The 23,259-nt window shown below is 38.4% G+C and overlaps 4 protein-coding genes across 8 annotated transcripts; 3 read left to right on the top strand and 1 right to left on the bottom strand.

Annotated features, from left to right (window-relative positions):
- Nucleotides 1-256: 256 nt before the first annotated feature.
- On the top strand, nucleotides 257-1,661 carry LOC5507342 (isopentenyl-diphosphate Delta-isomerase 1). Its single transcript, XM_001627953.3, has one exon. The coding sequence runs from the start codon at nucleotides 334-336 to the stop codon at nucleotides 1,111-1,113; it is 780 nt and encodes a 259-aa protein (XP_001628003.3). The 5' UTR covers nucleotides 257-333; the 3' UTR covers nucleotides 1,114-1,661.
- Nucleotides 1,662-2,476: 815 nt separating this feature from the next.
- Nucleotides 2,477-7,834, top strand: LOC5507359 (probable ethanolamine kinase). Of its 2 annotated transcripts, none has more exons than XM_032375994.2 (7): nucleotides 2,477-3,067; nucleotides 3,735-3,877; nucleotides 4,471-4,554; nucleotides 5,014-5,106; nucleotides 5,608-5,699; nucleotides 6,797-6,870; nucleotides 7,365-7,834. In XM_032375994.2, the coding sequence occupies exons 1-7, from the start codon at nucleotides 2,553-2,555 to the stop codon at nucleotides 7,432-7,434; spliced, it is 1,071 nt and encodes a 356-aa protein (XP_032231885.2). In that variant the 5' UTR covers nucleotides 2,477-2,552; the 3' UTR covers nucleotides 7,435-7,834. The 2 variants fall into 2 exon arrangements, with proteins under 2 accessions (XP_032231885.2, XP_001628002.2); XM_001627952.3 differs by having other exon boundaries at nucleotides 2,478-3,067; nucleotides 5,629-5,699.
- On the bottom strand, nucleotides 7,769-12,384 carry LOC5507358 (tetraspanin-8). 4 transcript variants are annotated; one of them, XM_048729660.1, is made up of 8 exons: nucleotides 12,267-12,384; nucleotides 11,876-11,957; nucleotides 11,160-11,348; nucleotides 10,896-10,970; nucleotides 9,991-10,080; nucleotides 9,151-9,309; nucleotides 8,644-8,727; nucleotides 7,769-8,294 (listed from the first exon to the last, which is right to left on the bottom strand). In XM_048729660.1, the coding sequence occupies exons 2-8, from the start codon at nucleotides 11,942-11,944 to the stop codon at nucleotides 8,238-8,240; spliced, it is 723 nt and encodes a 240-aa protein (XP_048585617.1). In that variant the 5' UTR covers nucleotides 11,945-11,957; nucleotides 12,267-12,384; the 3' UTR covers nucleotides 7,769-8,237. The 4 variants fall into 4 exon arrangements, with proteins under 4 accessions (XP_048585617.1, XP_048585618.1, XP_048585619.1 ...); XM_048729661.1 differs by having other exon boundaries at nucleotides 12,263-12,351; XM_048729663.1 differs by having other exon boundaries at nucleotides 8,222-8,294; nucleotides 8,644-8,701; nucleotides 9,130-9,309.
- A 1,856-nt stretch (nucleotides 12,385-14,240) lies between these two features.
- On the top strand, nucleotides 14,241-22,095 carry LOC5507357 (CD151 antigen). Its single transcript, XM_048729664.1, has 7 exons — nucleotides 14,241-14,580; nucleotides 17,383-17,574; nucleotides 18,813-18,887; nucleotides 19,220-19,318; nucleotides 20,101-20,259; nucleotides 20,884-20,967; nucleotides 21,293-22,095. Exons 1-7 carry the CDS (start codon nucleotides 14,524-14,526, stop codon nucleotides 21,344-21,346), a joined length of 720 nt encoding a protein of 239 aa, XP_048585621.1. The 5' UTR covers nucleotides 14,241-14,523; the 3' UTR covers nucleotides 21,347-22,095.
- Nucleotides 22,096-23,259: the final 1,164 nt, after the last annotated feature.

The raw sequence follows: 23,259 nt of genomic DNA, 5'->3' as shown, positions 1-23,259 counted from the left end.
AAGTGTCCCATTAGTGTTTTGTTGTAGATTGCAGGTCCAAAAAGTACAGGGAACCCGTAAAACGTAAGCAACAAAGATACGCCGAGACTCCAAAAGGTTAAAATGAATCTGACGAAAATTTCAAAGTCAGACAACTTATTTTTTATCAGAAGAATACATTGCTAAACATATATATAAAATAGCCATAAATCGTTCATGTTCATGTTTTTAGACGCACTTTCGCGTATGTGGTTTTCCTGTGGTAATAGCTATAGCTGAGGCACCAAGCCTTTTATCAACAGCTCATGTTTGCAAAAGTTTATCTTTTGAGTAAATAATCATCAAAATCAATCCATGCGAGCCCCGTCAGCAGCTATTATCGCCGGTAGGCGAAGAAGGCACATCTCCTCTCTGCTTTCCAGAAGTTTCAGCTTGTGCTGCCATCGACTCATGGCACATGAAGGTGATCTCGATGCAACCCAACGAAGACTACTAGAAGAACAATGTATTTTAGTCGATACAGATGACAACGTTCAAGGGTGTGCGACCAAGCGAGAATGCCACCTCAAGGAAAACATCGTCGAGCAGGGATTGCTGCATAGGGCGTTCAGCGTTTTCTTATTCAATTCCAAGGGAGATCTGCTCATTCAGCAGCGAGCCGACACGAAAATAACATTCGCTGGTTTATTCACAAATTCGTGTTGCAGTCATCCCCTTTACGTAGAATCAGAAATGGAAGAAAACGAATGCTTAGGTGTGAAAAGAGCTGCTAGAAGGAGATTAGAATACGAGCTTGGGATACCCCAGAAAGAAGTGATCCTTGACGATTTTCAATTTCTCACCCGTATCCATTACAAAGCATCTTCCGACAAGATCTGGGGCGAACATGAGATTGACTATGTTCTTTTCATACAGAAAGACGTTACACTTGCCCCAAACTTGAATGAAGTACAGCTGTGTGAATACATGAGTCAAGGGCAAGTCCGCCGATTACTTTCTGACTCAAAACAAGATGACAAAGTAAAAGTGACACCATGGTTCAAGTTAATTGGAAAGGATCATCTGTTCCACTGGTGGAACAATTTAGGGAATCTAAAAACCTTGCAAGATCACTCCACTATTCATAGGATGTAATTGTTCTTACTTGCTTTTTTATTAAATTTGAATATCTCTCATAATTATCTTTCTGTATGCTATAGTGGAAATATAAAGTGGAAAAAGTAGAATCAAGTATATATTATGAAATCCAATTTGTTATATGTATGCTCAAAATTGTAATAACATTTTTCAAATTTGCATACAAAATTCACTGGAACACAACATTTATAGAGTTTAAGCAGATAAGAAATATGGCACCAAAATTTGCAATATATTTATGACTTCTGAACCAGATTACCTAAAATATGTTACATAAGCTATATATTTTATTTGCTTTGGAATAGGAAATATAATCAAATGTTTGTTTTGTCTTCTTAGTTTCACTATTGAGCTAGTAACATAGGAGGAAATAAGTGTCACTGATATGAAAACACTAATTAAATTACAGCATTTGAAATGTTCCCTGGGCCCTATTGTAGTCTTCTCAAAACACTCTGTCTGCAAGGGATCAAGAAGTACAAGTGCTATCAATAACAAGATAAAGCCAAAATCTAACTTTATCAGATAAGCTTAATTAAAACTCATGTGTTTTTTGTCCTTTTTGGGAAGGGGAGGAGGCATTCACTATTAACAACAACAAAAAAATATATTTTTTTATGATAAAAAAGATTTAATGCTGTTGAAATAAGCCTACTGTGTTATGAATATAATTATTAGTCTTCAAACTAATGTAATTGTTGGTTGCCAATTGTCTACTCACAATATCGAGCAGCCATCTGTTTGTGAACCATATTTTCCTTGAATTTGGGTGATTTATACCCCTCTTCATTCCCTAACCTGCCCCGGTCACACCTTGGGTTTGAGCTTGACTAAAGCCTCCTTTTTCTGCCTTTTAGGGACACGGCTGCCATTTGGGGAATATTTTTATTTATTCCTTTTATTTACATATTTTCATTTATTTCCTTTTATATTTGATTTTATATCGTGTAATGCTTAGTTCTTGCACAAAGAAATAAGGTTCCTGAATGGCTTGCATACTTGCCAATTTTGGGGAGTTGTTTGCTTTGACAAAAAAAAAAGTCAGGCGATGAAGTGGTCCCGGGGGTGTGGGTAGTAGTTTCAGGGGGAGAGGTGGTTTCAGGGGGGGCTGGCACCCCCCCTGCCCCTCCCCTTCTGCCGTCCCTGAAAGTAAAATGGTTTAAAATGTCTAATATTGTCTTTTATCAAGCAATTGGTTTATACATGTAATGCTTGACACATATTTAGGTACCATGTAAACTGTGTGTTCAAGTAAAAAAGAAAAAAAAACACACATCCGCTCAGAAAAAGTGGCTGCCAGTTCCCAACAGATTACCTACTAAGGGCTTGGGGCTCCTGTGGTATCTTGCGTGACGTACGTGTTTATTTCTCAACAACTTCATTCAACATTTGCACTTTGCACCTATCCTTCCAATTTTGGAGCATTCGCACCGAAAATGAGTGTCCCTCATATACAACACAGGCTAGACCCTGATGACCCTAATACTTCCATCAAAGCTGTTATTAAGGAAATCAAACCAGAGTTGGACCCGGAAAATCTCGAATTCTTCGAATTCACTGAAGGCATCAGTAACAAGCTAGTCGGGTGTCGACCGACCGGTGGATCGGATCAAGAAATCTTACTCTTTCGCATTTACGGCAATAAAACTGAGCTCTTCATAGACAGAAAGAAGGAAATTGCAACCTACAGCATTTTAAATCCGTTAGGATATGCCCCGCCTGTTTATGCAACTTTTGAAAATGGTTTCTGCTACGGTTTCATGGTTGGGAGTGTGATGTGCACGAAGACCGTATGTGACCCCCACATTTCTTCCTTGATTGCAAAACATGTGGCAGATCTGCACGCAATCAAACTACAGGAAGAAAATCCACAGCCAAGTTGGTATAAAGCAATCCTCCATTTCTTCAGTATCATACCGGACAAGTTCCCACACGCAGCCAAAGAGAACAGGTACGCAAACAAACTCCACGTTCGCCCCATCTGAGCAGAGCAAAGTAGGGGAGGAGGGCGTCCTTTTGCCATAGCTCAAATAAGAAGTCTTATAAAAATGTTTATTTAAAATTTTGGTTTATCGTATGATAATCACTTTATACACAACAATATACTAGTGTTTTAAGTGGATCTCTTGAACACTCAGAGTTGTAGCAGGCCTCAAAATATTGAGGGGGGGGGGGGAGGGTGGCAGGGGGAGGAACGTTACAGAAAGAAAATATTGCCTTGGATGCAAGAAAGACTATCTGATTGACATAAACTTCACTAGCCAACTGGCGATATAAAGAAATGCCAAATTGCTCATTAGAGCGTGACAGAACCCTGCTAATTTATGACGTTCGTGTAAATCAAAACTGCAATTTGTTTCCCTTTTCTAATTGGCTAACTTGTATTGGTGACCACTATAATTCATTATTATAGTATTTGCATTGGAAAAAACGTCTTGGTATGGTCAATCGTGAGAAACCATATTTTTTTTAGGAAAATAAAGTTATTTAATGTGCTGTGGGGGTGACCTGTGAATTAATATAGTTGTATAGGTTGTCTCAAATATGCTTATCTAAAGACATAGTTATCTCTCTTTGATAAAAGTACTGTTTTTGGCTAAGCAAATTCCCTGTTTCAGATTTAAGGAAGTGCTTGGAAGTAAGGCCCATCTGCTTGAGGAGGTCAAACTACTAAATAGCAAGTTAGATAAGCTTGAAAGTGCAATAGTTTTTGCCCATAATGATCTACTTTGCAAGAACATTATTTACAACAAAGACAAGGGTAGGTAAAAATGTGAAAAAACATCTCACCAATAATTACAGTTTAGCATAATATATCTAGTAACCCAATGTTTAAAACAAACAATACACAAACAATAGATTTGTGTTTTAGGCACTTTAAAAAGTTTAAATAAATCACTTGAACCCTGTGATGTTCCTTGTCTCCTTTTTATAGGCGAGCTGCAGAAAAATGAGGTGGTCTGCATAAGTTAGACCACCTCATTTTTTTTGCAGCTTGCCTGTAAAAATTAGTAACATCATTTCTAAATTTGAAAAAAAAAACTGAGCCCAACTTCAACCCTAGATTGGCCAAAAATATAAGTAGGGGCTAAGAGTTTTTTTCACATTCATTTGTGAGACAAAGACAAAAATCAGAAAGCAGGGGTTTCATCAGGCCCCCATGGCCGGCGGAAGCGCCAGCTATTTTTTTAAAAAAAAGTCTTGAGCTAAAAAGATAAAATAATTTCCACCCCCTACTTATCAATCTCCACCACCTACTCTGAAAGTTAATGAAAGCCCTGAGAAAGACTTCCAGAAAATGCAGAAGAATTTGTAGCCCACCCTGTACATGTTTACTAATAAAATGTCTTTCAGATTCAGTATGCACTATTGACTTTGAGTATGCCAACCCTAACCCGATAGCATATGATATTGCAAATCACTTCTGTGAATATGCAGGTAGGACGTCAAAAAGTTGTAACAATAGGGAACTTGCGCTAAGAGATCACGTGACCTTTTTCGGTGGCAAATTAAAAACAAAATGATCAAACAAAAAAGTCAGAAATGACTGCACCCGTCACACAAGAGAACGACGAAAAAAAAAATCTTTAAATGGAATAAAACTCTATCTGAAAAAAAGAATTTTTTTTCGTAAGCGCTGAATAAGTTGCTTTTCTTTTGCTGTTATTTTGCCGCTAAAAGGCTGCGCGCTCTAGTTTGCCACCCAAATAGTCACATGATCTCTTAGCGCAAGTCCCATATTGGTCCATGTTACAAGGGATATGTCTGGGCCAAAAATATTTTTTCTTAAAGTTGCAATCACCAAAGTTTGGCTTCATTTATATTTGTTCTCTTGGGTTTGATTATAAAAATCTCATAAATATCGTACATGCTTTTTGTTCTTTTTTCTTGTGTTAGGTGTTGATGAAGTTGATTATAGTCTCTACCCCCAGAAAGACCATCAGGTTAAATTCTTGGAGAGCTACTTGAAAAGGGCAATGGAATTACAAGGTAATCAAAAGTAGACTGTATTGTAGAGAACATTAGTCTTTTTTGCTCTTGAAGCTTCAAGGCAACAGTTGGCTTGGGGTTATGACAATTATTATTTTTTTTGTAACTAGCAGTTTTCCCCTTCCTTTTAAGTATGATGAATAGTAGTCCCGAAGCTCACCATCATTTGGGCTCACATTTATGGGACTAACTTCAAGTACGTTTGTCCTATAACATCTGTAACACAAACATGCACATGAGAGATAATATATAGAGGGGGGCCTAATGGGGTGGCAAAAACCACAAAACCACACAGGAACCACACAGAAAAACACCAAAAACCAGAAAACCATCAAAATAAGTTAATAACCATAAAGTGTGCAGTCTAGACAAACGGCAATACCTAGTACCATTAAATCAGAGGAAATGTAGTACCTCTTTGAAGAGTATTTGTTTGAGGTATTTTCCCCATGAGTTGTTAGGGTAAAACTGCTGCCAGACTTAATGGTGTTATTGATAAAGGTATATCTGTTCATACTTCAGGAGAAAAAGATGTTAACCCCAGCAGTAAAGAAATTGAGAAGTTGTATGTGCATGTGAATCAGTTTGCATTGGTAAGAAGCATTTCGAGAGTATTGTGTAATACCCAGCCCTCCATCTTGTCCCCATACGGCAACCATTCTCCCCACCACTCAATACCTATCAATATTCTGTCCCTTTTCCTTGACCTTCCCCTTTTCCTTAATCTTGCCCTCATTCCCATCCTTAACACTACCCCTGTCTCCTTCCTTTGCCTACCTCCATCTCTGTCCCCATTGCTACTTTACCCCCTTCTCTGTCCCTATCCGCCATACCTGTCAACTCTCCCGCATTAGGCAGGAGTCTCAAGATTTTGGACCCCTTCTCCCGCTCTCCCGCGTTGAGCACAAAATCTCCCGCTTTTTAGCGATTTTTATCGCTTCCGAAAAATTACTCTATAGAAAATAGTCATTTTGCTTATTTTCTTTAAAAATATTTAGAAAATAATTCCCTTGTGCAGCATAATTTATCTTACACCCTCGTGAGATCTATAAGTGGATTTGTTCGCGAAAGCTTTCTATACGCCAAACGCATATCAAGAAAATTCAGCCAAGAATTGTCGTTTTTGCCAATCGCGGTTACTTCCATAGGAAACTAATGTTGTATTGCTTATTTGGAAAAACTACATGATTCTTGTAATTTTTTAGGTTACCGTACCGCAGGCTTCGTAAACATTATGACTTGCAATCAGAAGAGAAAAACAGTGACTGTGACCATCTTTTGTCAAAAGAGAAAGTATCTGAAAAAAAACTAAGAGTCCTCCGTACCAGTCCCTCAAAACGACAACATTATACAAACAAATTAATATAACCCACCCCTCCCCCCAAAAAAATTCTCAAGCCTTGAGATTTTTGGAGGTTGACAGGTATGCTATCCGCATCCCCTTCTCTTTCCCATCCCTACCCCATCTCCTTTATCCCCATCCCTATCCCTACCCTCTCCTCTGCTCCCGTCCCTAGTCCCTTCTTTGTCCCCATACCTACTACGTCCCCATCTCAATCTCCACCCCTACCCTCTTCCTATCAATAACACTGTCTTTAATCCATAAAAAAAGCAATATTGAAAATGGTCTTGACCCTCCAACTGTTATACTGTATGCCAACTTCTTGTGCTTCTATTCTGCTATTTTTAGGCAGCACATTTCTTCTGGGGTGTGTGGGGTCTTGTTCAAGCACACTACTCTGAAATAGACTTTGATTTTCTGGAGTAAGTATAAAAAAATACAAATACAGGTCATATTTCCAAACACTTTTATTATAATTTCCTGTTTTTCATTTTCATTTTTTAAATACCTAATTTTTTTTTTTCGTGAGACTTAAATTTCAAGAAAATTTTCTTAGCACAGTCTTTAATTTTGAAATCGTGAAATTAAAATTTGACTTTTTGTTTTTAATAAAAAAAATATTGTCAACCAACAACTGAAACAAGACCAATATATTGAAACAGATTGTCGTTTACAGTAATGTGTATAAGTGTTCTTGAGCTTTTGAGCCATTATGAAGTATCGTTATATGTTCTCAATCAGATATATTTCTAATAAACTTTTCTTTATCTATTTAATTTTGCGAGATTAAAAATTACTGTCTTTATTTTTAACAAGACTTAAAATTCACATTTTTTTTAAATCACAAAAAACAAGGAATTAGTATGTGTGAAAATTGAGCAGAGTAAGGTATTCACTGTTCTTCTCATTTTTTCAGGTATGCCATTACTAGATTAAATGAGTACTATCTGAGAAAAGAGAAGTTTCTCTCATTGACCTGTGAGTAGATAATGTAGAGGAAAAATATAACTTTTACAGGGAGTTCTAGCTACCTCATCATGTCTATTCTGGTGGTCTACCAAATTTCAATCCCTCCTTTGTCTGCAATTAAGAAGTCTTCTCAATAAAAGGAAAAGTAGACTTTCTCATCAAGAACCAGTATTATCTTGTATTTGTTTGTTTACCTTGTGTATTTTAAACATTTTGGCCATCTTATGTACCAAAACCATTTTCTAGCATATCATAAGAAGGCATTTCTTCATAACTGAAAATGTATCATGAAATGGGGAGTATGTGTGGAAAAGTATGTGTAGCCCATGAAAATGCCGATTGAGACTGACATTATATCTAAATTGTTTTTATTATAATCAGATCTATTGTATTTATTGCACATTATATATGAATCCATATTTTTGTACAGTTAACATAATTACATACATCCATGATAAAAAGTACTTTAATTGTCATTGTAAGATGTACATTTTGTTCTTACATACATACAGAGCTGTAATGCTTTTTTGACATCATAATTATAGCAGGTTTCTTCTTTTTTTTAAAAAAGAGATCTGATTAAACCCTACTGTCGTAATCCTTATTTCCCCATTTGAAATTCATAAACAGCTCTCTTTTAAGTCTTTACCAAACATTTTACTTACATTAATGCGTACACAAATACTGCAATCCTCTTGAAAAGTGTGCGCTGTGTTTTCACACAGAGGCTATGCCCAAATAAGGTGGCCCCACAAGGTCCCATTATTACCCTGGAATGGGTCTGTATGCACCGATTCTGCAGCAGATTGCGTCACCATTCTTACTCTATCTCTTTTATCTTGCAAAACATTAGCAATGTGAGAGGCATTGTCAAAACCTAAAAAAATAAATAAAAATTATAACTGTTATGATATCATTTAACTTGACAGAAGCTGTTATTTTTAAAATGAAACAGATTTTTCTGGGAATGGGTTATTCACCTTTTCTAAATATGGGCAATAGTTTTTAGTGACATTTATAAAAAAATGGAAGATAAAAGGGCTTTATTCCGATGTAAGAACCATTCCCAGAGATTTTCTAAACAAAAGAATCGTTTGTGAATTCACAGGTATTTACACTAGGATAGAGTTGATAAAAGAGATATCAATATTTGTACATGTCTGGTGTACACAAGAGAAAATTTTAAGTCATGGTGCAGTTCACATAACATGGAATGAAATCCTCACCTGTAATATAAGTACAGCCAATCCAAAGCCAGCTATTGCATCCACTTTATCATCTAACATGTTTTTGTATTTTGATGCACATGGCTAGGATGGAAAAAACATAAATCTGTAGTCAGCAATATTTTCCAGAAACTACCTGTAGCAGACACTACATTCCAGGAACTCTGGGTCAGTAGGCAGCTAGCTGTGTTGGGGTGGGGACAGTGCATGCTCTTTCCACCCTCCATTCTCCTTCCTGGACAATCATCAAATCAGAGACTTTTCATATATGATGTCTATGACTATGAATCCTCCTCTCCCCCTCTCCCCTTACACATAGTCAGGACTCCAGGACATCGTGATAAAGTGGAGGCGTTTTTGGATTGTATAAGAATTCAGTTCACATTCTATCCTATGTTATTTTAATTTGATGGAAATTGAACAAGGATGGAGATTGTATTTTCTTGCTTGTTCCTAAAAAAAATATGCTTATACAGTATATGTTCCTCCAAATAATTGTGTGTTTACCTCTGTGTGTATTCTGGTGTTGGCAATAATCTGTCCAAGTCCGCAGTCCTTTTCCCTGTACTCTTGTTTACAGCAGGAGTCCGGAACTGAGACTGATTGTACGAAGTGCTTATTGTTCATCCAGTCATTAGGACCACTGTCGGCACCACAGCATTGTAACTAAAATATAACAGTACATGAATAAAAAAGTATGTTTTATTCTGTTGGAGAAAGAAATGTTTGCAGGCCTACTGTATTCAAACCAGATCTGACTGCTCAAAACGTATGCTGTGGAAACTGCAAAGTAGGTCAGTAGCTGAAACCCCTCCCTCCTATACGGGGTTGAGTAAAAGTTATTTCTTAATTCACCATGATTTTGATTTCAAAATCATGGTGAGCGTTAAGGAGAAAGTGCAACACATGAAAACGTTTTTCGGTCTTACACCCCTCTTATAAGTAAAACGGTTTCCATCACATTTTTGTATTTGCTGGCAGACACTCAGGATTCACAGGGTCCTTAAAAATCTGGAAAGTCATGGACTTTCCAAATTTGAAATGTTCTCTCTAGGACTGGAAGCGAATGTTGAATAAAAATCCACCAAATAAATGGCAACTCATAGAAAACAGCATCCAGAAGAAATGTTTATGAGACGTTGAGTGCATGTTTTGAGTTGCCCCCATATTAAACATTCACAAATGAATGTTTAATTCACTTTTCAAAAGTCCTTGGAAAGGCCATTTAAAGCCCCGAAATTTTTAGGCAAAAATCTTGAAAACCCTGCAATCCCCCCCCCCTTCCTGAAAGTTAGTGTTAGTGTTAGTTTTTTATCAGGGTAAATCCTGAGACATCATTCCACTTACTCTTTCCTGGATGCTATCAACCACTCTTGTACCAGGCCCAGGGAAGTTCTTGATCCGATTCTTTAAATCCGCAAGAATGCTTCTGTTAATCTATTGAAAAACAAAATATTCCTAAGAACTAATTTCTTGTCAAACTCTAAACTAAATCGACTAAAGCCTTAATTTTTCAAAACGAGTATCCTGGCTATCAGTGTCCCAGTTTCACTAATTAAGAGAGTAAGTGGCAGTTTGGAAAACAAGTCTTACCCATGAAAGATTATTTTGCAATGCAACTTGCAAGCGTAGCAAGCGCAAAGGGCTGGGAAGACGAGGAAAAGACCCCGCGCTCGCCTCGTCTCTGTCTCTCTTCTTCCCCAACCCTTTGACCTTGCTACGCAGGCTATAATGCAACGCACGCTACCGTGGCCACCTTGACAGTGAGCCAATAAGAATGCGAGAAACGTGCTATCTGATTCGCATCAATGTCAGTAGCCAACCAACATGGTGAAAAAAATGCTTCGTGCGACATAGCACGGCGGAGTCTCCCTAGTTTTAAAGTTCATCAAAATAATGAGGCTCGCATGCTATTTTTTTAGCTTTGTCAAGGTGGCCACGCTAGCGCGCGTCGCAGTATAAACATGACAGCATGTCGTGTTTCGCCTATTCGCGTATAAACGCAGTATTTCGCCGTGTTTCGTGTTTCGCCTATTCGCGTATAAACGTAGTATTTCGCCGTGTTTCGTGTTTCGCCTATTCGCGTATATACGCAGTATTTCGCCGTGTTTCGCCTGTTCGCGTATAAACGCAGTATTTCGCCGTGTATCGTGTTTCGCCTGTTGGCGTATAAACGCAGTATTTGGCCGTGTTTCGTGTTTCGCCTGTTGGCGTATAAACGCAGTATTTGGCTAGCGTGGGATTTACGTTACCTTTGCTTGGTTATCCCATGCTACTATTATCCCTGCGATTTCGAAACTTAACGTGATCACAAGAAGAACGAATACCTGAAAAAACAATACATCTATAAACAAGAAGAAAGAATAAATAAAAAGCTTGTACACCATCTTTAGTTATATGATGCTCAAGAAAACGATATAGAGGATGCACATTTCTATTTCAAAATGATATGAGGTCTCAATATGAGAAATAAAAAAACAGAAACAATTGAACACAATTCTTTTGCACACACTTACAATGATAAGAAAGACTTTGCTGTTTATGGTTGCGGCGACAATGCCGGCGAGTGAGACCAACGCAAGCACACATCCAGTGAACATGAGCACACGATTTCCCGCCAAAACATTGAACGCTGATATGTCCGAGTGCGGGCCCGCATGGATCTCGACCCAGGCTCCAACGGAAATCAGAATAATCCCAAAGATCTGTGAAAGTGAATGCAAAAGGAGACTAACTCAATGTGAGGTCGCGTCAGTTGTTGCTAGGCATAGGAAAACAGCTCGACAAACATAGTTGAATTCATGGTTGTTTCTTTTTTTTTGGGTTTGATAGTCTTGGTATTTCTCCTACTTAAAAGTATCTTAATAGTGTATTTTAATACACTTAAAAGGTGTATATAGCACCTCGTTTATGTCCATACGTGATTTTGTCGCCAAGGTTACGGAAAAGTTTGACTTCTATCTTCATTTCAACAATTTATGTTGTTTAATTTTTTTTCAAATACGGTTAAAGTTCGTCTCCGTAGAACATCCTCGTCTAAAATAAAACAATCAAATTTCTCACATCGTTCAGTTTTTATGTTTGCCACTGGAAAACATGAAACAATTTCATTAGCGTGATGAGCTGTTACGTTTTACAAACAGCCGAAAATTTACACACAAAAAGAGGAATAGTTAATGGGACCTTCATTAGATCCATATTCTGTTAAGTTAATGTTTTTCGTGGTACTTACAAGAAATATGAAATGTATGGTGATCACGACCCATTTGATCGCTGGCGGAGCTTCCGTGTACTTTGTCATCTTAAGGTTATCCCTACAATGATAAAAAAAAAACATGTTCATGTTTAAATGCCACAAAGTATTCACCCGTGCTTGTTGACTCGTGTGTACTATCCATAGCATTTCAATAAGGGCATAGTAGAGATAAAATAAAGCACATGTATTTTACATCGCCTCGTCAATGACAAACGGAGTTATATTACTCTAGCAGATTTATAATATATAGAATTATAAGTTCAAGTTAATGTTGAAGTGTCGGAGGAGGGATTATCCATAGTCAAAGAAGTGTTAAGGACTATATAATATCTAAAAGGGGTGAAACACTAAACAGTCACATACTCACTCTTAAGATCCTTAAACCCACTCGCTCTCACTTAAATGTTGATAGCACTGTTTTGCAAGAAGTCTCTTCAGTTTTCAGTACTTATAATACCTCTGTTTTGCATTTGCCCGGTTGCCAGGGTAATTGGCAGGTGTTTTGCAGCTTGCTATTTATTACACAAACCGAGACTATTATCGTGACGCTATGGTTGGATAATCGGGAGAATTCCATCATACGTCACGATGTACGCGATGCTCGATAGTCACAAACAATAATATTTACTTTATTGCGTCTATGTTTTCTAAGCAACACAACGCAAATACTACTGAGAAATAGGAGTAAAGCTGAATTTCGTAAAGTGAGAGATAAATCGCAAAATAACAAAAATAAAACTTTTAAAGTCCGTCCTTCGGTTTGTAAGGCATTGAAGACGTATATATGGTAGGGTATGCTGAAAAGTGCTTTATTAGAGGGAGAATAGTCTAAGGATACATCGAAATACCATATCATCCCACATTTACCCCATCTTTAATTAATCTTACATCTCACAGCTTCAAAGTAAGTTCTTTCCATGTACAAAGCCTCGAACGTGTCTTAAGTTATTGACCAACTGAGCGCTTTGATAACTTTGTGACAGGCTTGTTTATTCACGCCCCTTTTGCAGCCTCGTCGGTTGATTTCCAGGAGAGGGTGGTACGCCCATTCTCTTACGCGCCTTTCAGCGCAGTCCAGCCCGACAGATTCCTAATTCTTACACGTCAATCATCACTATAGCAACACGATTCCGTCTTTCGTCGTGACGAAGCAAGCATAGCACTCCCCAGCACTTCAGTGGTGAACTTTGATAAATAAGTTTCAAGCGAACAATCTCTCGAAGGAGAGATTACACAGCAACCTGTCTAAAGTCTAAAAGTGTCTAATTCGGGTCGGGTTGATCGCGTGAGAATGGAACCGAGTGCATTACCCGAGACTGCTGGCGCCCCCTATTGCTACTTCGTTGTCTGTTTGCTACTTGCAGGACGAACAGAGAAGTTTGTTTTTGCCTCCCGTCCTTCCTCATCAATTATGGTCCCCAGTTAGCCGGGGTATTGGGGCGAAAATCGTATGTTGGTCTGAAAGTATATCGTTCTTGTTATTGCGAGATGTTTTACGTATCAATTTTGTATCAAGCTTGTTACGGCTGGAGGACTTTTGTGGGAATTTAATGACCCTTGATGGGACTTTGATACATCAATTCAATAATACAATTCAGTATGATGTTGCTGTTAAATGACATTTGACAAAGCAAAATCAAATTACACTGTATGTTTTATCAAAAACGGCGATCTTAAGTCACTTCCTCGGGTACCAGAGGCTCCAAGCTTCGCTCAAATCGTTCTCGCCGCGAAACTCGGAGCCTCTGGTACCCAGGGTATATGCCACGATGACTATTTTCTTAAATATTCTGAGTATTTTCGTGAAAAAGCGACACACCGCGCAGGAATGCAAACATTTGTAAAAGCCAATTCATTTTTAAATATTCCTCCCTGCATAATTAAGGTTTCTCTCCATTGACAAGTGACGAGGCGAGGCTTTTAAAAGGGCATCATGAATACAATCTTACAATGCACAAAAAATTGGTATTCGACTTTGCCAAATTTTTGTCTTTAATAAGACTCCTCAAGGACAGACTCGGTTTTTGCGTTTCGCGCCAATATTCTGATGTAAATAAGCTTGAAACGATTCACCTTGTTCAGTCTGCCCTGAAAATGTCTCATAATATTAAATACGAAAATTTGGCCTACAAAATGGAAAATAAAAAATAAATAAATAAATACAATCGTGATATAATTTTTGTCCTTCCCCAAGTGATACACCAAGCAATTCCATTCATTTAGAAAGACACCCATCTCTTTATGAAGGGTAATTTTGAGGTTTTTAGAATAATAGCCCCTGCGTGAGACAATACAGCTGGCTTGTGATATGCAGATCACTTCTTACTTGTCAATCATCACCATAACAACACGATTCCGTCTTTCGCCTGCCAAAAGCGAGCAAAACACTTCAGTGGTGAATCGTTGATAAAGGAGTACCAAGCGACCAATCACGTGAAAGAATCACACAGCAACCTGCCTAACAAGGGTTTTGATACGAGAAGGCGCTGGCTCCCGCTAACACAGGGAGAGTTAGACTGTAGCGTTTGTCAACAGATGTAACCGAGAAGAAATCGACCGCTGCGCTTACAACACAGGAAAGCACAAAGACTGGACTACTCTCGGCTGCTCCTGAGTGACTCAAAATGTGCGGGATCAAGTGCATGAAATATCTGCTGTTTGTATTTAACTTTTTTTTCTGGGTGAGTACATATTGAGTGTTTCCAAACAGTAGTAAACCTAGATACTGCGACGACTGATGTTTAGCTTACTCGAGCGTGTAATTCTAGTGCATAAGCGCGCGTATAGCGTAGTAGTAATAGAAGATGTGTGTCATGTTATTTGCGTTGTTTTTTAAGATGATTCTAGCTTATAGCACTAGCTATTTCAGCGCAACAGTTGGAACGCAAATCGAAACTATAACATACTTATAGTAGGCTATGCTGACTTCCTCATTAGAGTAAATACATAGCCAGAACATTCTGTTATGTTTGTGTTATTGTGTACATTTGACTGCGACCTCAAACAATCGTTTTACAGCCCTCCCGAATTGATTCTCCGTCTGTTCTCAGGGGCATAAGAGCTTACGCAATGTTTGCAACCATAGCCGTTTATAATTCAGATAGCTCTTGTAACATTTTTATGTTGTCAGTATATTATTTTGAGAACAAATAATGTGGTCATAGTAACGTACGATACGCATACTACTTGCAGACTATGGTCGGTTTGATTCCATATCGCTACTAAAAGCTTTGCTTGAAGCACTGACAGTCACATCCGAGTTTCATAATCATCGCAAGTTTATTATCTGCACTCTCCTTTAGTCTGTATAATATTGATTTCCTATGCGGATATAAAAGATGTCAGTAGCTTTTCTTATAACGTCCAAAGGATTAGATGCAATTTTGATTATTTGTTTTATTTATATCGGGCTGGTTGATTTCCTAAATTATTTCGCACCACCTAAATCTTTTGTACTGTGAGTGTTACATGCAGAAGAAATAGGTCCCAGAAATGCTTTCATAATGAACACCGAACATTGTGTTAATTGAATAGAAGAATTAACAGTAGCTCCTTCAATTTCTCTAAAGAATAATGTCTTTGTGTCTTTTAAAGTCAAAATCCTACATTTTAATTATAGTGCGGTGACTAAGAACAAAGTAATGTGGATTATTTTATTCCACAAAAGAAATTATTTGTGAATTTTTTTGTTTTATTTGCATAAAATACCTTCATGATAGAACTTTCACCCACACACGAGAATACCTTAATTTTATTCGAATGTTTTAGAGTATTTTTGTAAAGATTACGTGAGTTTTTAGTTTATAATACTGACAAGGTGTAAAATGATGTTTTAGCTGATAAAGGAAGACAATTAACCACAAACTGAACCACTACACAGTAGCCTTGTTATTGACGGTTAAGTCCTTGTAATAAGAAATCATTATTAGTTTGATGTGATTGCTTTAGGCTCTTTCGCAAGTCAGTTTTCTATATTTTTTATCGTTCAAATATTAGCGAGCCTCGGCATTTAGAGGTTATGATAATACCTATTGAATCTCTATTTTCCGGTTCGTATAAATATGTCAAGAAATCATCATCCTAATGAAATTTGGAATTTTAAATAACACGAACAAAAGTCAAGAAACATTTATTTATTTTTTTATTTTTCTTTCTTTTGGGGATAATAAACCTTTGCTTTATGTTTATGGATGACGGAGGTCAAATTTAATCATTTTTTTGCCCGACTTGTCAAATATCTATGAATGCTTTACATTTTTTCATTAATATGCATGTCTTACGCAATTATTCAAATTTTAATTAAGAGTTGATACATCTCTCATTGACTTTGCAAAGCACTATCTTTCTCTTAACCATATATAAAAGATAATGTGAATTTATTGCGGTTTTTGATACTCAATTTTATTATCAGAAGCAAATCTTGCTTTCTCACTTTGATCAGATATGTTTGGTTTATATGATTGTAGCTTAGCATTTCAAATCCCAAGATCATCCAGTTATTCATCTTATCAAAAAGTGTAATCGCTTTGGTATTTGTATGTTGTCACCTGACCATTGCAGAGATGACGTGTTATTACCTCTGGGGAGAGGGCTTAAGGTACCCTAAGACAATTTAACTTGACTAGTTTTAGACCAGAGACTACAAATTCCAAAAGGGTGGGGCTTCAAGATTTCAAGAAAGCCTCCTTTATCCAGTTATTATACTTTCTTTCCAGGAGCCCCCCTTCCAGCAGCCAAAAATAAAGTATATGTATGAGACATTATTTTAAAATACAGGAGAAAATGTCTAAAATGGGCCTTTTTGGGCCCCTCCTGTTAAAAATCCTGGCTACACCCCTATTTTTTGTTCTAAAGCAACTAAAACATAGAAGGATATCAAGCATTAACCAGAATTAAAGGCCTCTGAAATAATCTCCATATTTTCTGAGGGTTTTTCTCATTTGTGTGAATAAGTGCTTCGAAGCCTTCAACAGGCCTGTTCCCAGGGGGGGGGGCATTTGCACCCCCTCTACAATGGCGTAAAGTCATCTTCTGGTTCTCAATGGATGTGGCAGTTGTAGACAAAACTATAAAGCATCAGGGAATTACTTTGTAGATTGAAAAGGAATTCTAGATCACTCAGGTATGTCATAAATCTAAAAGGTAAAACTTTTTTGATACATACCGTGGAGGTACTGCAATGCCATAAAAAGTCCCTTTTTGTTCTTTCAGAAAACTAACCCCCTCCTCTAGAAAAATTAGGTTCACTCCGTATTTTGCCTCCCTCCCCCCCCCCCCCCCCCCCCCCCAAGGAAAATCCCTGTTAGGGCCTGTTCAAAATTTCATATTTTTTCTTGGAGCAAAAACCAAGTTGAAAACTAACAAAAAGTAGGATGCAGGTTTAAAATCCTGAAATTTCTATTGTTATCCTGGAGGGGAATCAGTCTTAGTGTGGCTTCAATGTGTGAATGCCTTTGATATTGTGCTTTGTTCTCTATTGCCAGCTGTCTGGACTAGCAGTTCTTGGGATTGGAATATGGACCAAGGTAGATGCTGGCCAGTTTGACTCATTCCTCGGCAGCAGTGGCTACTCCATACCAGCATGGACCATGATTGGGGCAGGTGCATTCGTCACCTTTGTTGGTTTCTTTGGCTGTTGTGGAGCAGTAAAGGAGAGCCGCTGCATGCTTGCTACAGTAAGGGTTTCAATCAACTCCTATATAACTTGCCCTTTTATATATTGACTCTCAACTAGCGAAATCTGCTGCATGCTTGCTACAGTAAGGGTTCTAATCAACTCCTATATAACTTGCCCTTATGACTCTCAACTAGCGAAATCTGCTGCGTGCTTGCTACAGTAAGGGTTTCAATCAACTCCTATATCACCTGCCCTGCCAAGCATGTATGTAATGACTCTTCCTTAGGAAAAGCCACTCCATGTTTGCTATAGTAAGGATTCAAATTAACAATGGGTAGCAATGGGTACTTTGAAATTTCGAATGTCTCACCAAAATTTTGCAAAGTCTTGGAATCTCAGTGTTTTTTATGCAAGTCCCGACATCCTGATTTTTCAAAATTTTGTGGGTCTCAAAGCCTTATTTTTTTCTAGCACGTTCTTGAATTTTGTTAAACACGATCTGTTTTATGTTGTTAGTTGTTTTAGTTCGGGCCTGGATTTGTGTGTGACCTGGACCAGACTGATTGATATGTAAGCCAATCAGACTCACAACATAGAACAAAACATTTGACATTTCGTTTGTATCGTGATTGTCTAGAGAAACGATTCTCTAAACAATAACAACTTCAACGTTGTCTCACGCTTGAAGCTTTATTGAACTGCAAGCTTGCACTCGGGTTTAAAAGACCTGAAAAGCTTGGGCTCCGATTCTGAAATTTGACAAAAGTCTCTGGCTTGGTTTCTGAAACGCGGGTCTTGGTGCCTCAGCAAGTCTTAGATTTCCCCATGGCTACCCCTAAAGTATATCTCCCCTAGAGAAAGCCAGTGCATACTTGCTACAGTAAGGGTTACCATCTCTATTTACCTGCATATAATGTGCACTTTTTTACTCCCAAAATGACCTCGAAAAACAGGGTGCGCATTATATCCAGAACCCATTGTTCATGATTGTTCTCAGTGGTAGTGTTCTTTGTCTTGCCATGTATATGTCCTATGCATGCCAGCTACTGTACTATAAGGGCTCCCAATGACTCCTGTAACTTGCACCTCACACTTAAAGTCTAGAATAGGATTCAGATTTGTGTGTGTGTGTGTATGTGAATTCCCCCCCCCCCCCCCCCCCCCCACCTACCCTGTTTGTATATCCTGGATATATAGCTATAATGTATCTCGTGAATAACTGAAAAACAAGCCTGCAACTTCAACAATTATGTCAATATGTTAGTTGATTGGTTCTCTTTTTACTCTCTTTTACAGTTTTTTGCTCTGTTGCTGATCATCTTCTGTGCTGAGATAGTTGCTGGAATTCTTGGGTTTATTTATCGGGACAAGGTGAAGGCCGCTACTCTAACAAGTCTCACACAAAACAATTAAACATGATGGAATCTGGTTGTGACTCCCCCTCAGTTAAATATGCTTCTCCTACCCCATAGGGTGTATAACTTTTAAAGGTTTGATATCCTTCATGGTGTCTGGAGCTGGAGGTCATGAATTAATAGAGGTCTAGAAAACTAGAAAAATCTTCAATTTAGGATTGTAATTTCTTTGGTAACACCCTTGCATTTACTTAGTGGTTAAAATATTTGCTGACCATACTCCTATCCCTTTCTAGACAAGTTAACTTATTTGAACTCTATTTGAAATTCTCCTTACTCTGGCATCAGGTCCAAGAAGAAATCAAGATAAACTTAGATGAACAAATCCGGAATACGTATGGCTATGACTCAGAAGTGGAGTCACACATCAACAATTTACAGATTCAAGTAAGTTATTTAAAAAAATGGCCCTTGGGTAAGAAAATGTATGTTTTGAAGTAGAGGACACAGGAGAAATCAATGGCTATCATTTTATACTAGTTAGAATCAGTGTGTGTGTGTGTGTGTGTGTCGGTGTCCTTTTTTAAAAACATGCAAAGTATTTGGCTCAGATTCAGACCTACTTACACCTGTATGTGTGAACAGGTCAAAAAGTTTAGAGTCAGTATGTAAAGTATGAGCCGCATGTCTTCATTCTTTTTGTTGAAAATTGAGGCGACAGTATTCAGCGTTTCCTTTTTTTGTAAACAGAATATCCCAGGCCTGTACCCAGATGGGGTGCAGGGTGTGCGTTCCCAACCCCCAACAACTGAAGAAAATCCACTTCCAGTCCGCAATAGATGTTCTATTTGTAGACAAAACAATGAAGTATAAGCGAATTAGATAAAAAAAAAAGCATTCTAGATAACTCAGTCTGGTATATCATAAATCTATATGTCAAACTTTTTTGTAGAAAAATCCGAAAAAAAAAACCCCGTAATGTCAGATTTTTATCGGAAAACCCAACCCCTCCAACCCCACCCCCCACCTCTGAAAATTAGGTCTACTTTTTCGAATGTCACACCCCCACAAAAAAATCCTGGGTACGGGCCTGTATCCAGGATATTTCCTGGATCCGGCACCTACTCCCCCTGGACACGTGCTAGCTGCCTGCCCTACTTGAACAAGATTTAAGAGGAGGAGGTTGTTGTTTTTAAGTCAACGTTTTGACCTGATCTTTCTCTCAACAGTTGAAGTGCTGTGGCGGGGAACGTCCTGGTGATTGGTTGGGCAGCAAATGGAAACGTGATCTGAACAAAGACAAGATTGTCCCACTTAGCTGCTGTACGGAGAATGCCAATAAGACCACATGCTACAAAGATGATACCTATAAGGAAGTCTATTCCTCGGTACGCAAGACAAATAACCCATTAACCTCGGGGGGACGATAAAAACAGACGTCGGTATTTGTCATCGGAAAAAAACAATTTTAACCCTACTGGATGGCATTTTGTGCGTGGTCAACAGAAGTGTTCTTACCCCTAAGAGATAGCCAATTGGGTGTGGTAGAAGGAATTTTTAACCCTAAGAGATAGCAGAATTGGGAAAATCCTTAAACATCCCCTAAGGAATAGCAGAAATTTTATACCCTAAAAGATAGGACAATCAACATGTCTACTTTTCTTGAGAGTACCACCCCCCCCCCCCCCCCCCCCCCCTCCCGGGCCAACAGCAATGGGAACAAAGGGCATCACACAACAAAGAAATGGATGGGGTGTGTGGCTCTCAAAACCTTAGGGGGTTCACATTTAGCGAAAACAAGGGGTAGGTGGGGTCACAACATGTTCCATACCTAGCAAAAGCAATGTGTGTGTTGAGAACCCTCACGAAAAGCAAGAAGGAAGTGTTGGGTTTCCCTCATCAAAAATCAACCTTAGGGGCGGGCTTTTGCTCGGCAAAACCGGGGGGAGGAGGTACTTGTCATTGCCCATACAGACGATCATATTAACCAATTACTGTTTTCTATTCCCCAGGGCTGCGTAAATGAATTGAAGACGTTTGTGGATAAACACATGATTTTGATCGGAGCAATCGCCGTTGGCATATCCATCGTACAGGTAATGACCATTAAAATGACAGAGCACGCCACTAAGCGTCTGATAGTCTAAGAATCATGCAATTATTGTTAATGGTCTGACACACTCAAGCTAGCCATCTGGACCAATGACACAAGTATATGTGGTTGTTACGTTATAATATCTAAAGGCGTTTTAGCGCCATAGTAAGGGGTGGGGCACTGGATTACCCCCCCCCCCCCTCCCAATATATTAAAAATATATTAGGAAATAAACAGTAGGGACCGGCAATTTCGCAATGTTTCTTATATTTTGATACAGATGATCTACGTCTATTATAACTAGGCCAATATAATTGTTTTTTCAGCTGCTAGGCATGATCTTCTCATGTTGCCTGTTTTGTTCCATTGACAATGACTGAGGATTATCACTGTGCACGTGCTCGTTCCCACTCCACTGGGGAAAAGCTAGTTCTTGGCCACTCACAGGTCGGCAAGGAACGCCTAGAAGAATTCGACACTCGTGTAACACTTGTTGTGTCTTGACAAGAATTGTTTTTGAGGGACATGCTGGTTGACGCAAAGATTAATTATCATGCAATTCTAGCAGTTGCGAATTGTTAAATCCTTGGATGGTTGAGTGTAGTTAGACAGTATAGAACTGTTTTCGACTTAATTCATCAGGTTGTTTTTGGAACTTTTCTAATCCGGATATTTCGTTGAATTTATACTATGTACTTCTATAGGGAATATAGCCAGATTCCTTAAAATATCAAATTACGTGACTACCCATACCATCAGCGTTTGCCTGGATACGAGGTTACTCCTTGCGGAGAGAGGAAACATGGTTTGATGGCCAAAAGATGGCAGACATTCATACATCTTTTTCATACAACTCACTTTTTCAGATTACACTTTTCTACTGCCCTCAAACCGATTACAAAGCCTTGCAACTTTAACTGGATTGTTAAATTAGTTCTATGCCGTCTTGGTTTATGATTAACTCTCTTTACGTTACACGATAACCCATCTAATTGAGTAATTTATAGATGTATCAAATATTCTTGAGTTTGTATTTCCACGTTTTATTTCATATTATTTATACAAATAACAAATAACAATTACTATAATAACATAAATACTATAAGTATCATAAAAGTTATTCACAGAACCGGAGTGCTTGTGATCAGTTGACTAGGTCCTGAAAGGGAGGGGGGGTTCCCAGCCGATTTTGTTGCCCAGCCCATTCTTCCTGTCCAATTTCAGGCCACGAACTTCTCATTTCCATGGACCCGTGGTCTTCCTTCTACTCCTAGAACGCTGAGCTATTGAGTAATCCTAAGAGAAAAGCTGTTTCGAAAGTACTCACTGGTTGTTTACCATTAAATCGGAAATTCCGGTTTTGTAAATGGTAAAGACTCCTCCCATCGAGGAATCAGCCACTATTTCCCTGGACCCCAAAAGTAGAATTTCTGGGTACAGAAGCAAATGGTATATAAGCCAACCTGGAAATTCTGTAATATAGGAACCTTTTTATTACCATTATCGCATTCTGGTAAAACTGGGATCTCATTCCGGAATTTCTGATAAAATGGTAAACAAACACTAATACCGAGGAGGGAGAGAGAAAAAAACAACCCAGTTAGCAGTTATGTAGTTATGTAAGACTTCACTCAATCCTCTCCTGCTGGGTATTATTAAAATCTATCGATTCTGCGTGGTGTTGGAAGATGTCGTGTTTCTGCACCATGTTAAATGTTGCTGCGTGGTGTTGGAAGATGTTGTCGTGTTTGTACACCATGTTACATGATGCTGCGTGGTGTTGGCAGATGTTGTCGTGTTTGTACACCATGTTACATGATGCTGCGTGGTGTTGGCAGATGTTGTCGCGTTTCTTTACCATGTTACATGATGCTGCGTGGTGCCGGAAGATGTTGTCGCGTTTCTACACCATGTTGTCGCGGTATTGATAGATGTCGGAGTGTTTGAAAACCGTGCTGCTTCGTGATATATGTTAGCAATCGAACACTTGATCAGCCGGGTGAGGTATACACTATGTCCAGCTTGCACAAAACGCACCGAGGGTAGACTGGAAACGAAAGAACCTACTGCTTTAACATGGCATCTTAAAGTGACATTTGCACGATTTAAAGAGTTTTTCATAGTTATGGAACAATAAAAATAATGATAATAAATGATAATAGAATTGCTGTTGGTTGGAGATAGTGATAGTTGGTAAGAGATAGTGATGATGATAATTACTATATTTTTATATTGATAATGGTTATAATGAAGTTGATGGTGATGTATAGATTGTGACGATGTTTTGCAAAGG

Source organism: Nematostella vectensis, chromosome 6 (assembly GCF_932526225.1).
Source record: "Nematostella vectensis chromosome 6, jaNemVect1.1, whole genome shotgun sequence".
NCBI lineage: Eukaryota > Metazoa > Cnidaria > Anthozoa > Actiniaria > Edwardsiidae > Nematostella > Nematostella vectensis.
This window is presented reverse-complemented; position numbering and strand designations above follow the sequence as displayed.

Excerpts from the sequence above, each read along its gene's own strand:
- LOC5507342 (XM_001627953.3), top strand. The coding sequence starts at position 334 with ATGCGAGCCCCGTCAGCAGCTATTATCGCCGGTAGGCGAAGAAGGCAC.
- LOC5507359 (XM_032375994.2), top strand. The coding sequence starts at position 2,553 with ATGAGTGTCCCTCATATACAACACAGGCTAGACCCTGATGACCCTAAT. Across the intron at positions 3,068-3,734 it reads CACGCAGCCAAAGAGAACAG|ATTTAAGGAAGTGCTTGGAA; the intron begins GTACGCAAACAA and ends TCCCTGTTTCAG. Across the intron at positions 4,555-5,013 it reads TCACTTCTGTGAATATGCAG|GTGTTGATGAAGTTGATTAT; the intron begins GTAGGACGTCAA and ends TTCTTGTGTTAG.
- LOC5507358 (XM_048729660.1), bottom strand. The coding sequence starts at position 11,944 with ATGACAAAGTACACGGAAGCTCCGCCAGCGATCAAATGGGTCGTGATC. Across the intron at positions 9,310-9,990 it reads TTGATAGCATCCAGGAAAGA|TTACAATGCTGTGGTGCCGA; the intron begins GTAAGTGGAATG and ends GTTATATTTTAG. Across the intron at positions 8,295-8,643 it reads TGGCTGTACTTATATTACAG|GTTTTGACAATGCCTCTCAC; the intron begins GTGAGGATTTCA and ends TTATTTTTTTAG.
- LOC5507357 (XM_048729664.1), top strand. The coding sequence starts at position 14,524 with ATGTGCGGGATCAAGTGCATGAAATATCTGCTGTTTGTATTTAACTTT. Across the intron at positions 19,319-20,100 it reads TCAACAATTTACAGATTCAA|TTGAAGTGCTGTGGCGGGGA; the intron begins GTAAGTTATTTA and ends TTCTCTCAACAG. Across the intron at positions 20,260-20,883 it reads ATAAGGAAGTCTATTCCTCG|GGCTGCGTAAATGAATTGAA; the intron begins GTACGCAAGACA and ends TCTATTCCCCAG.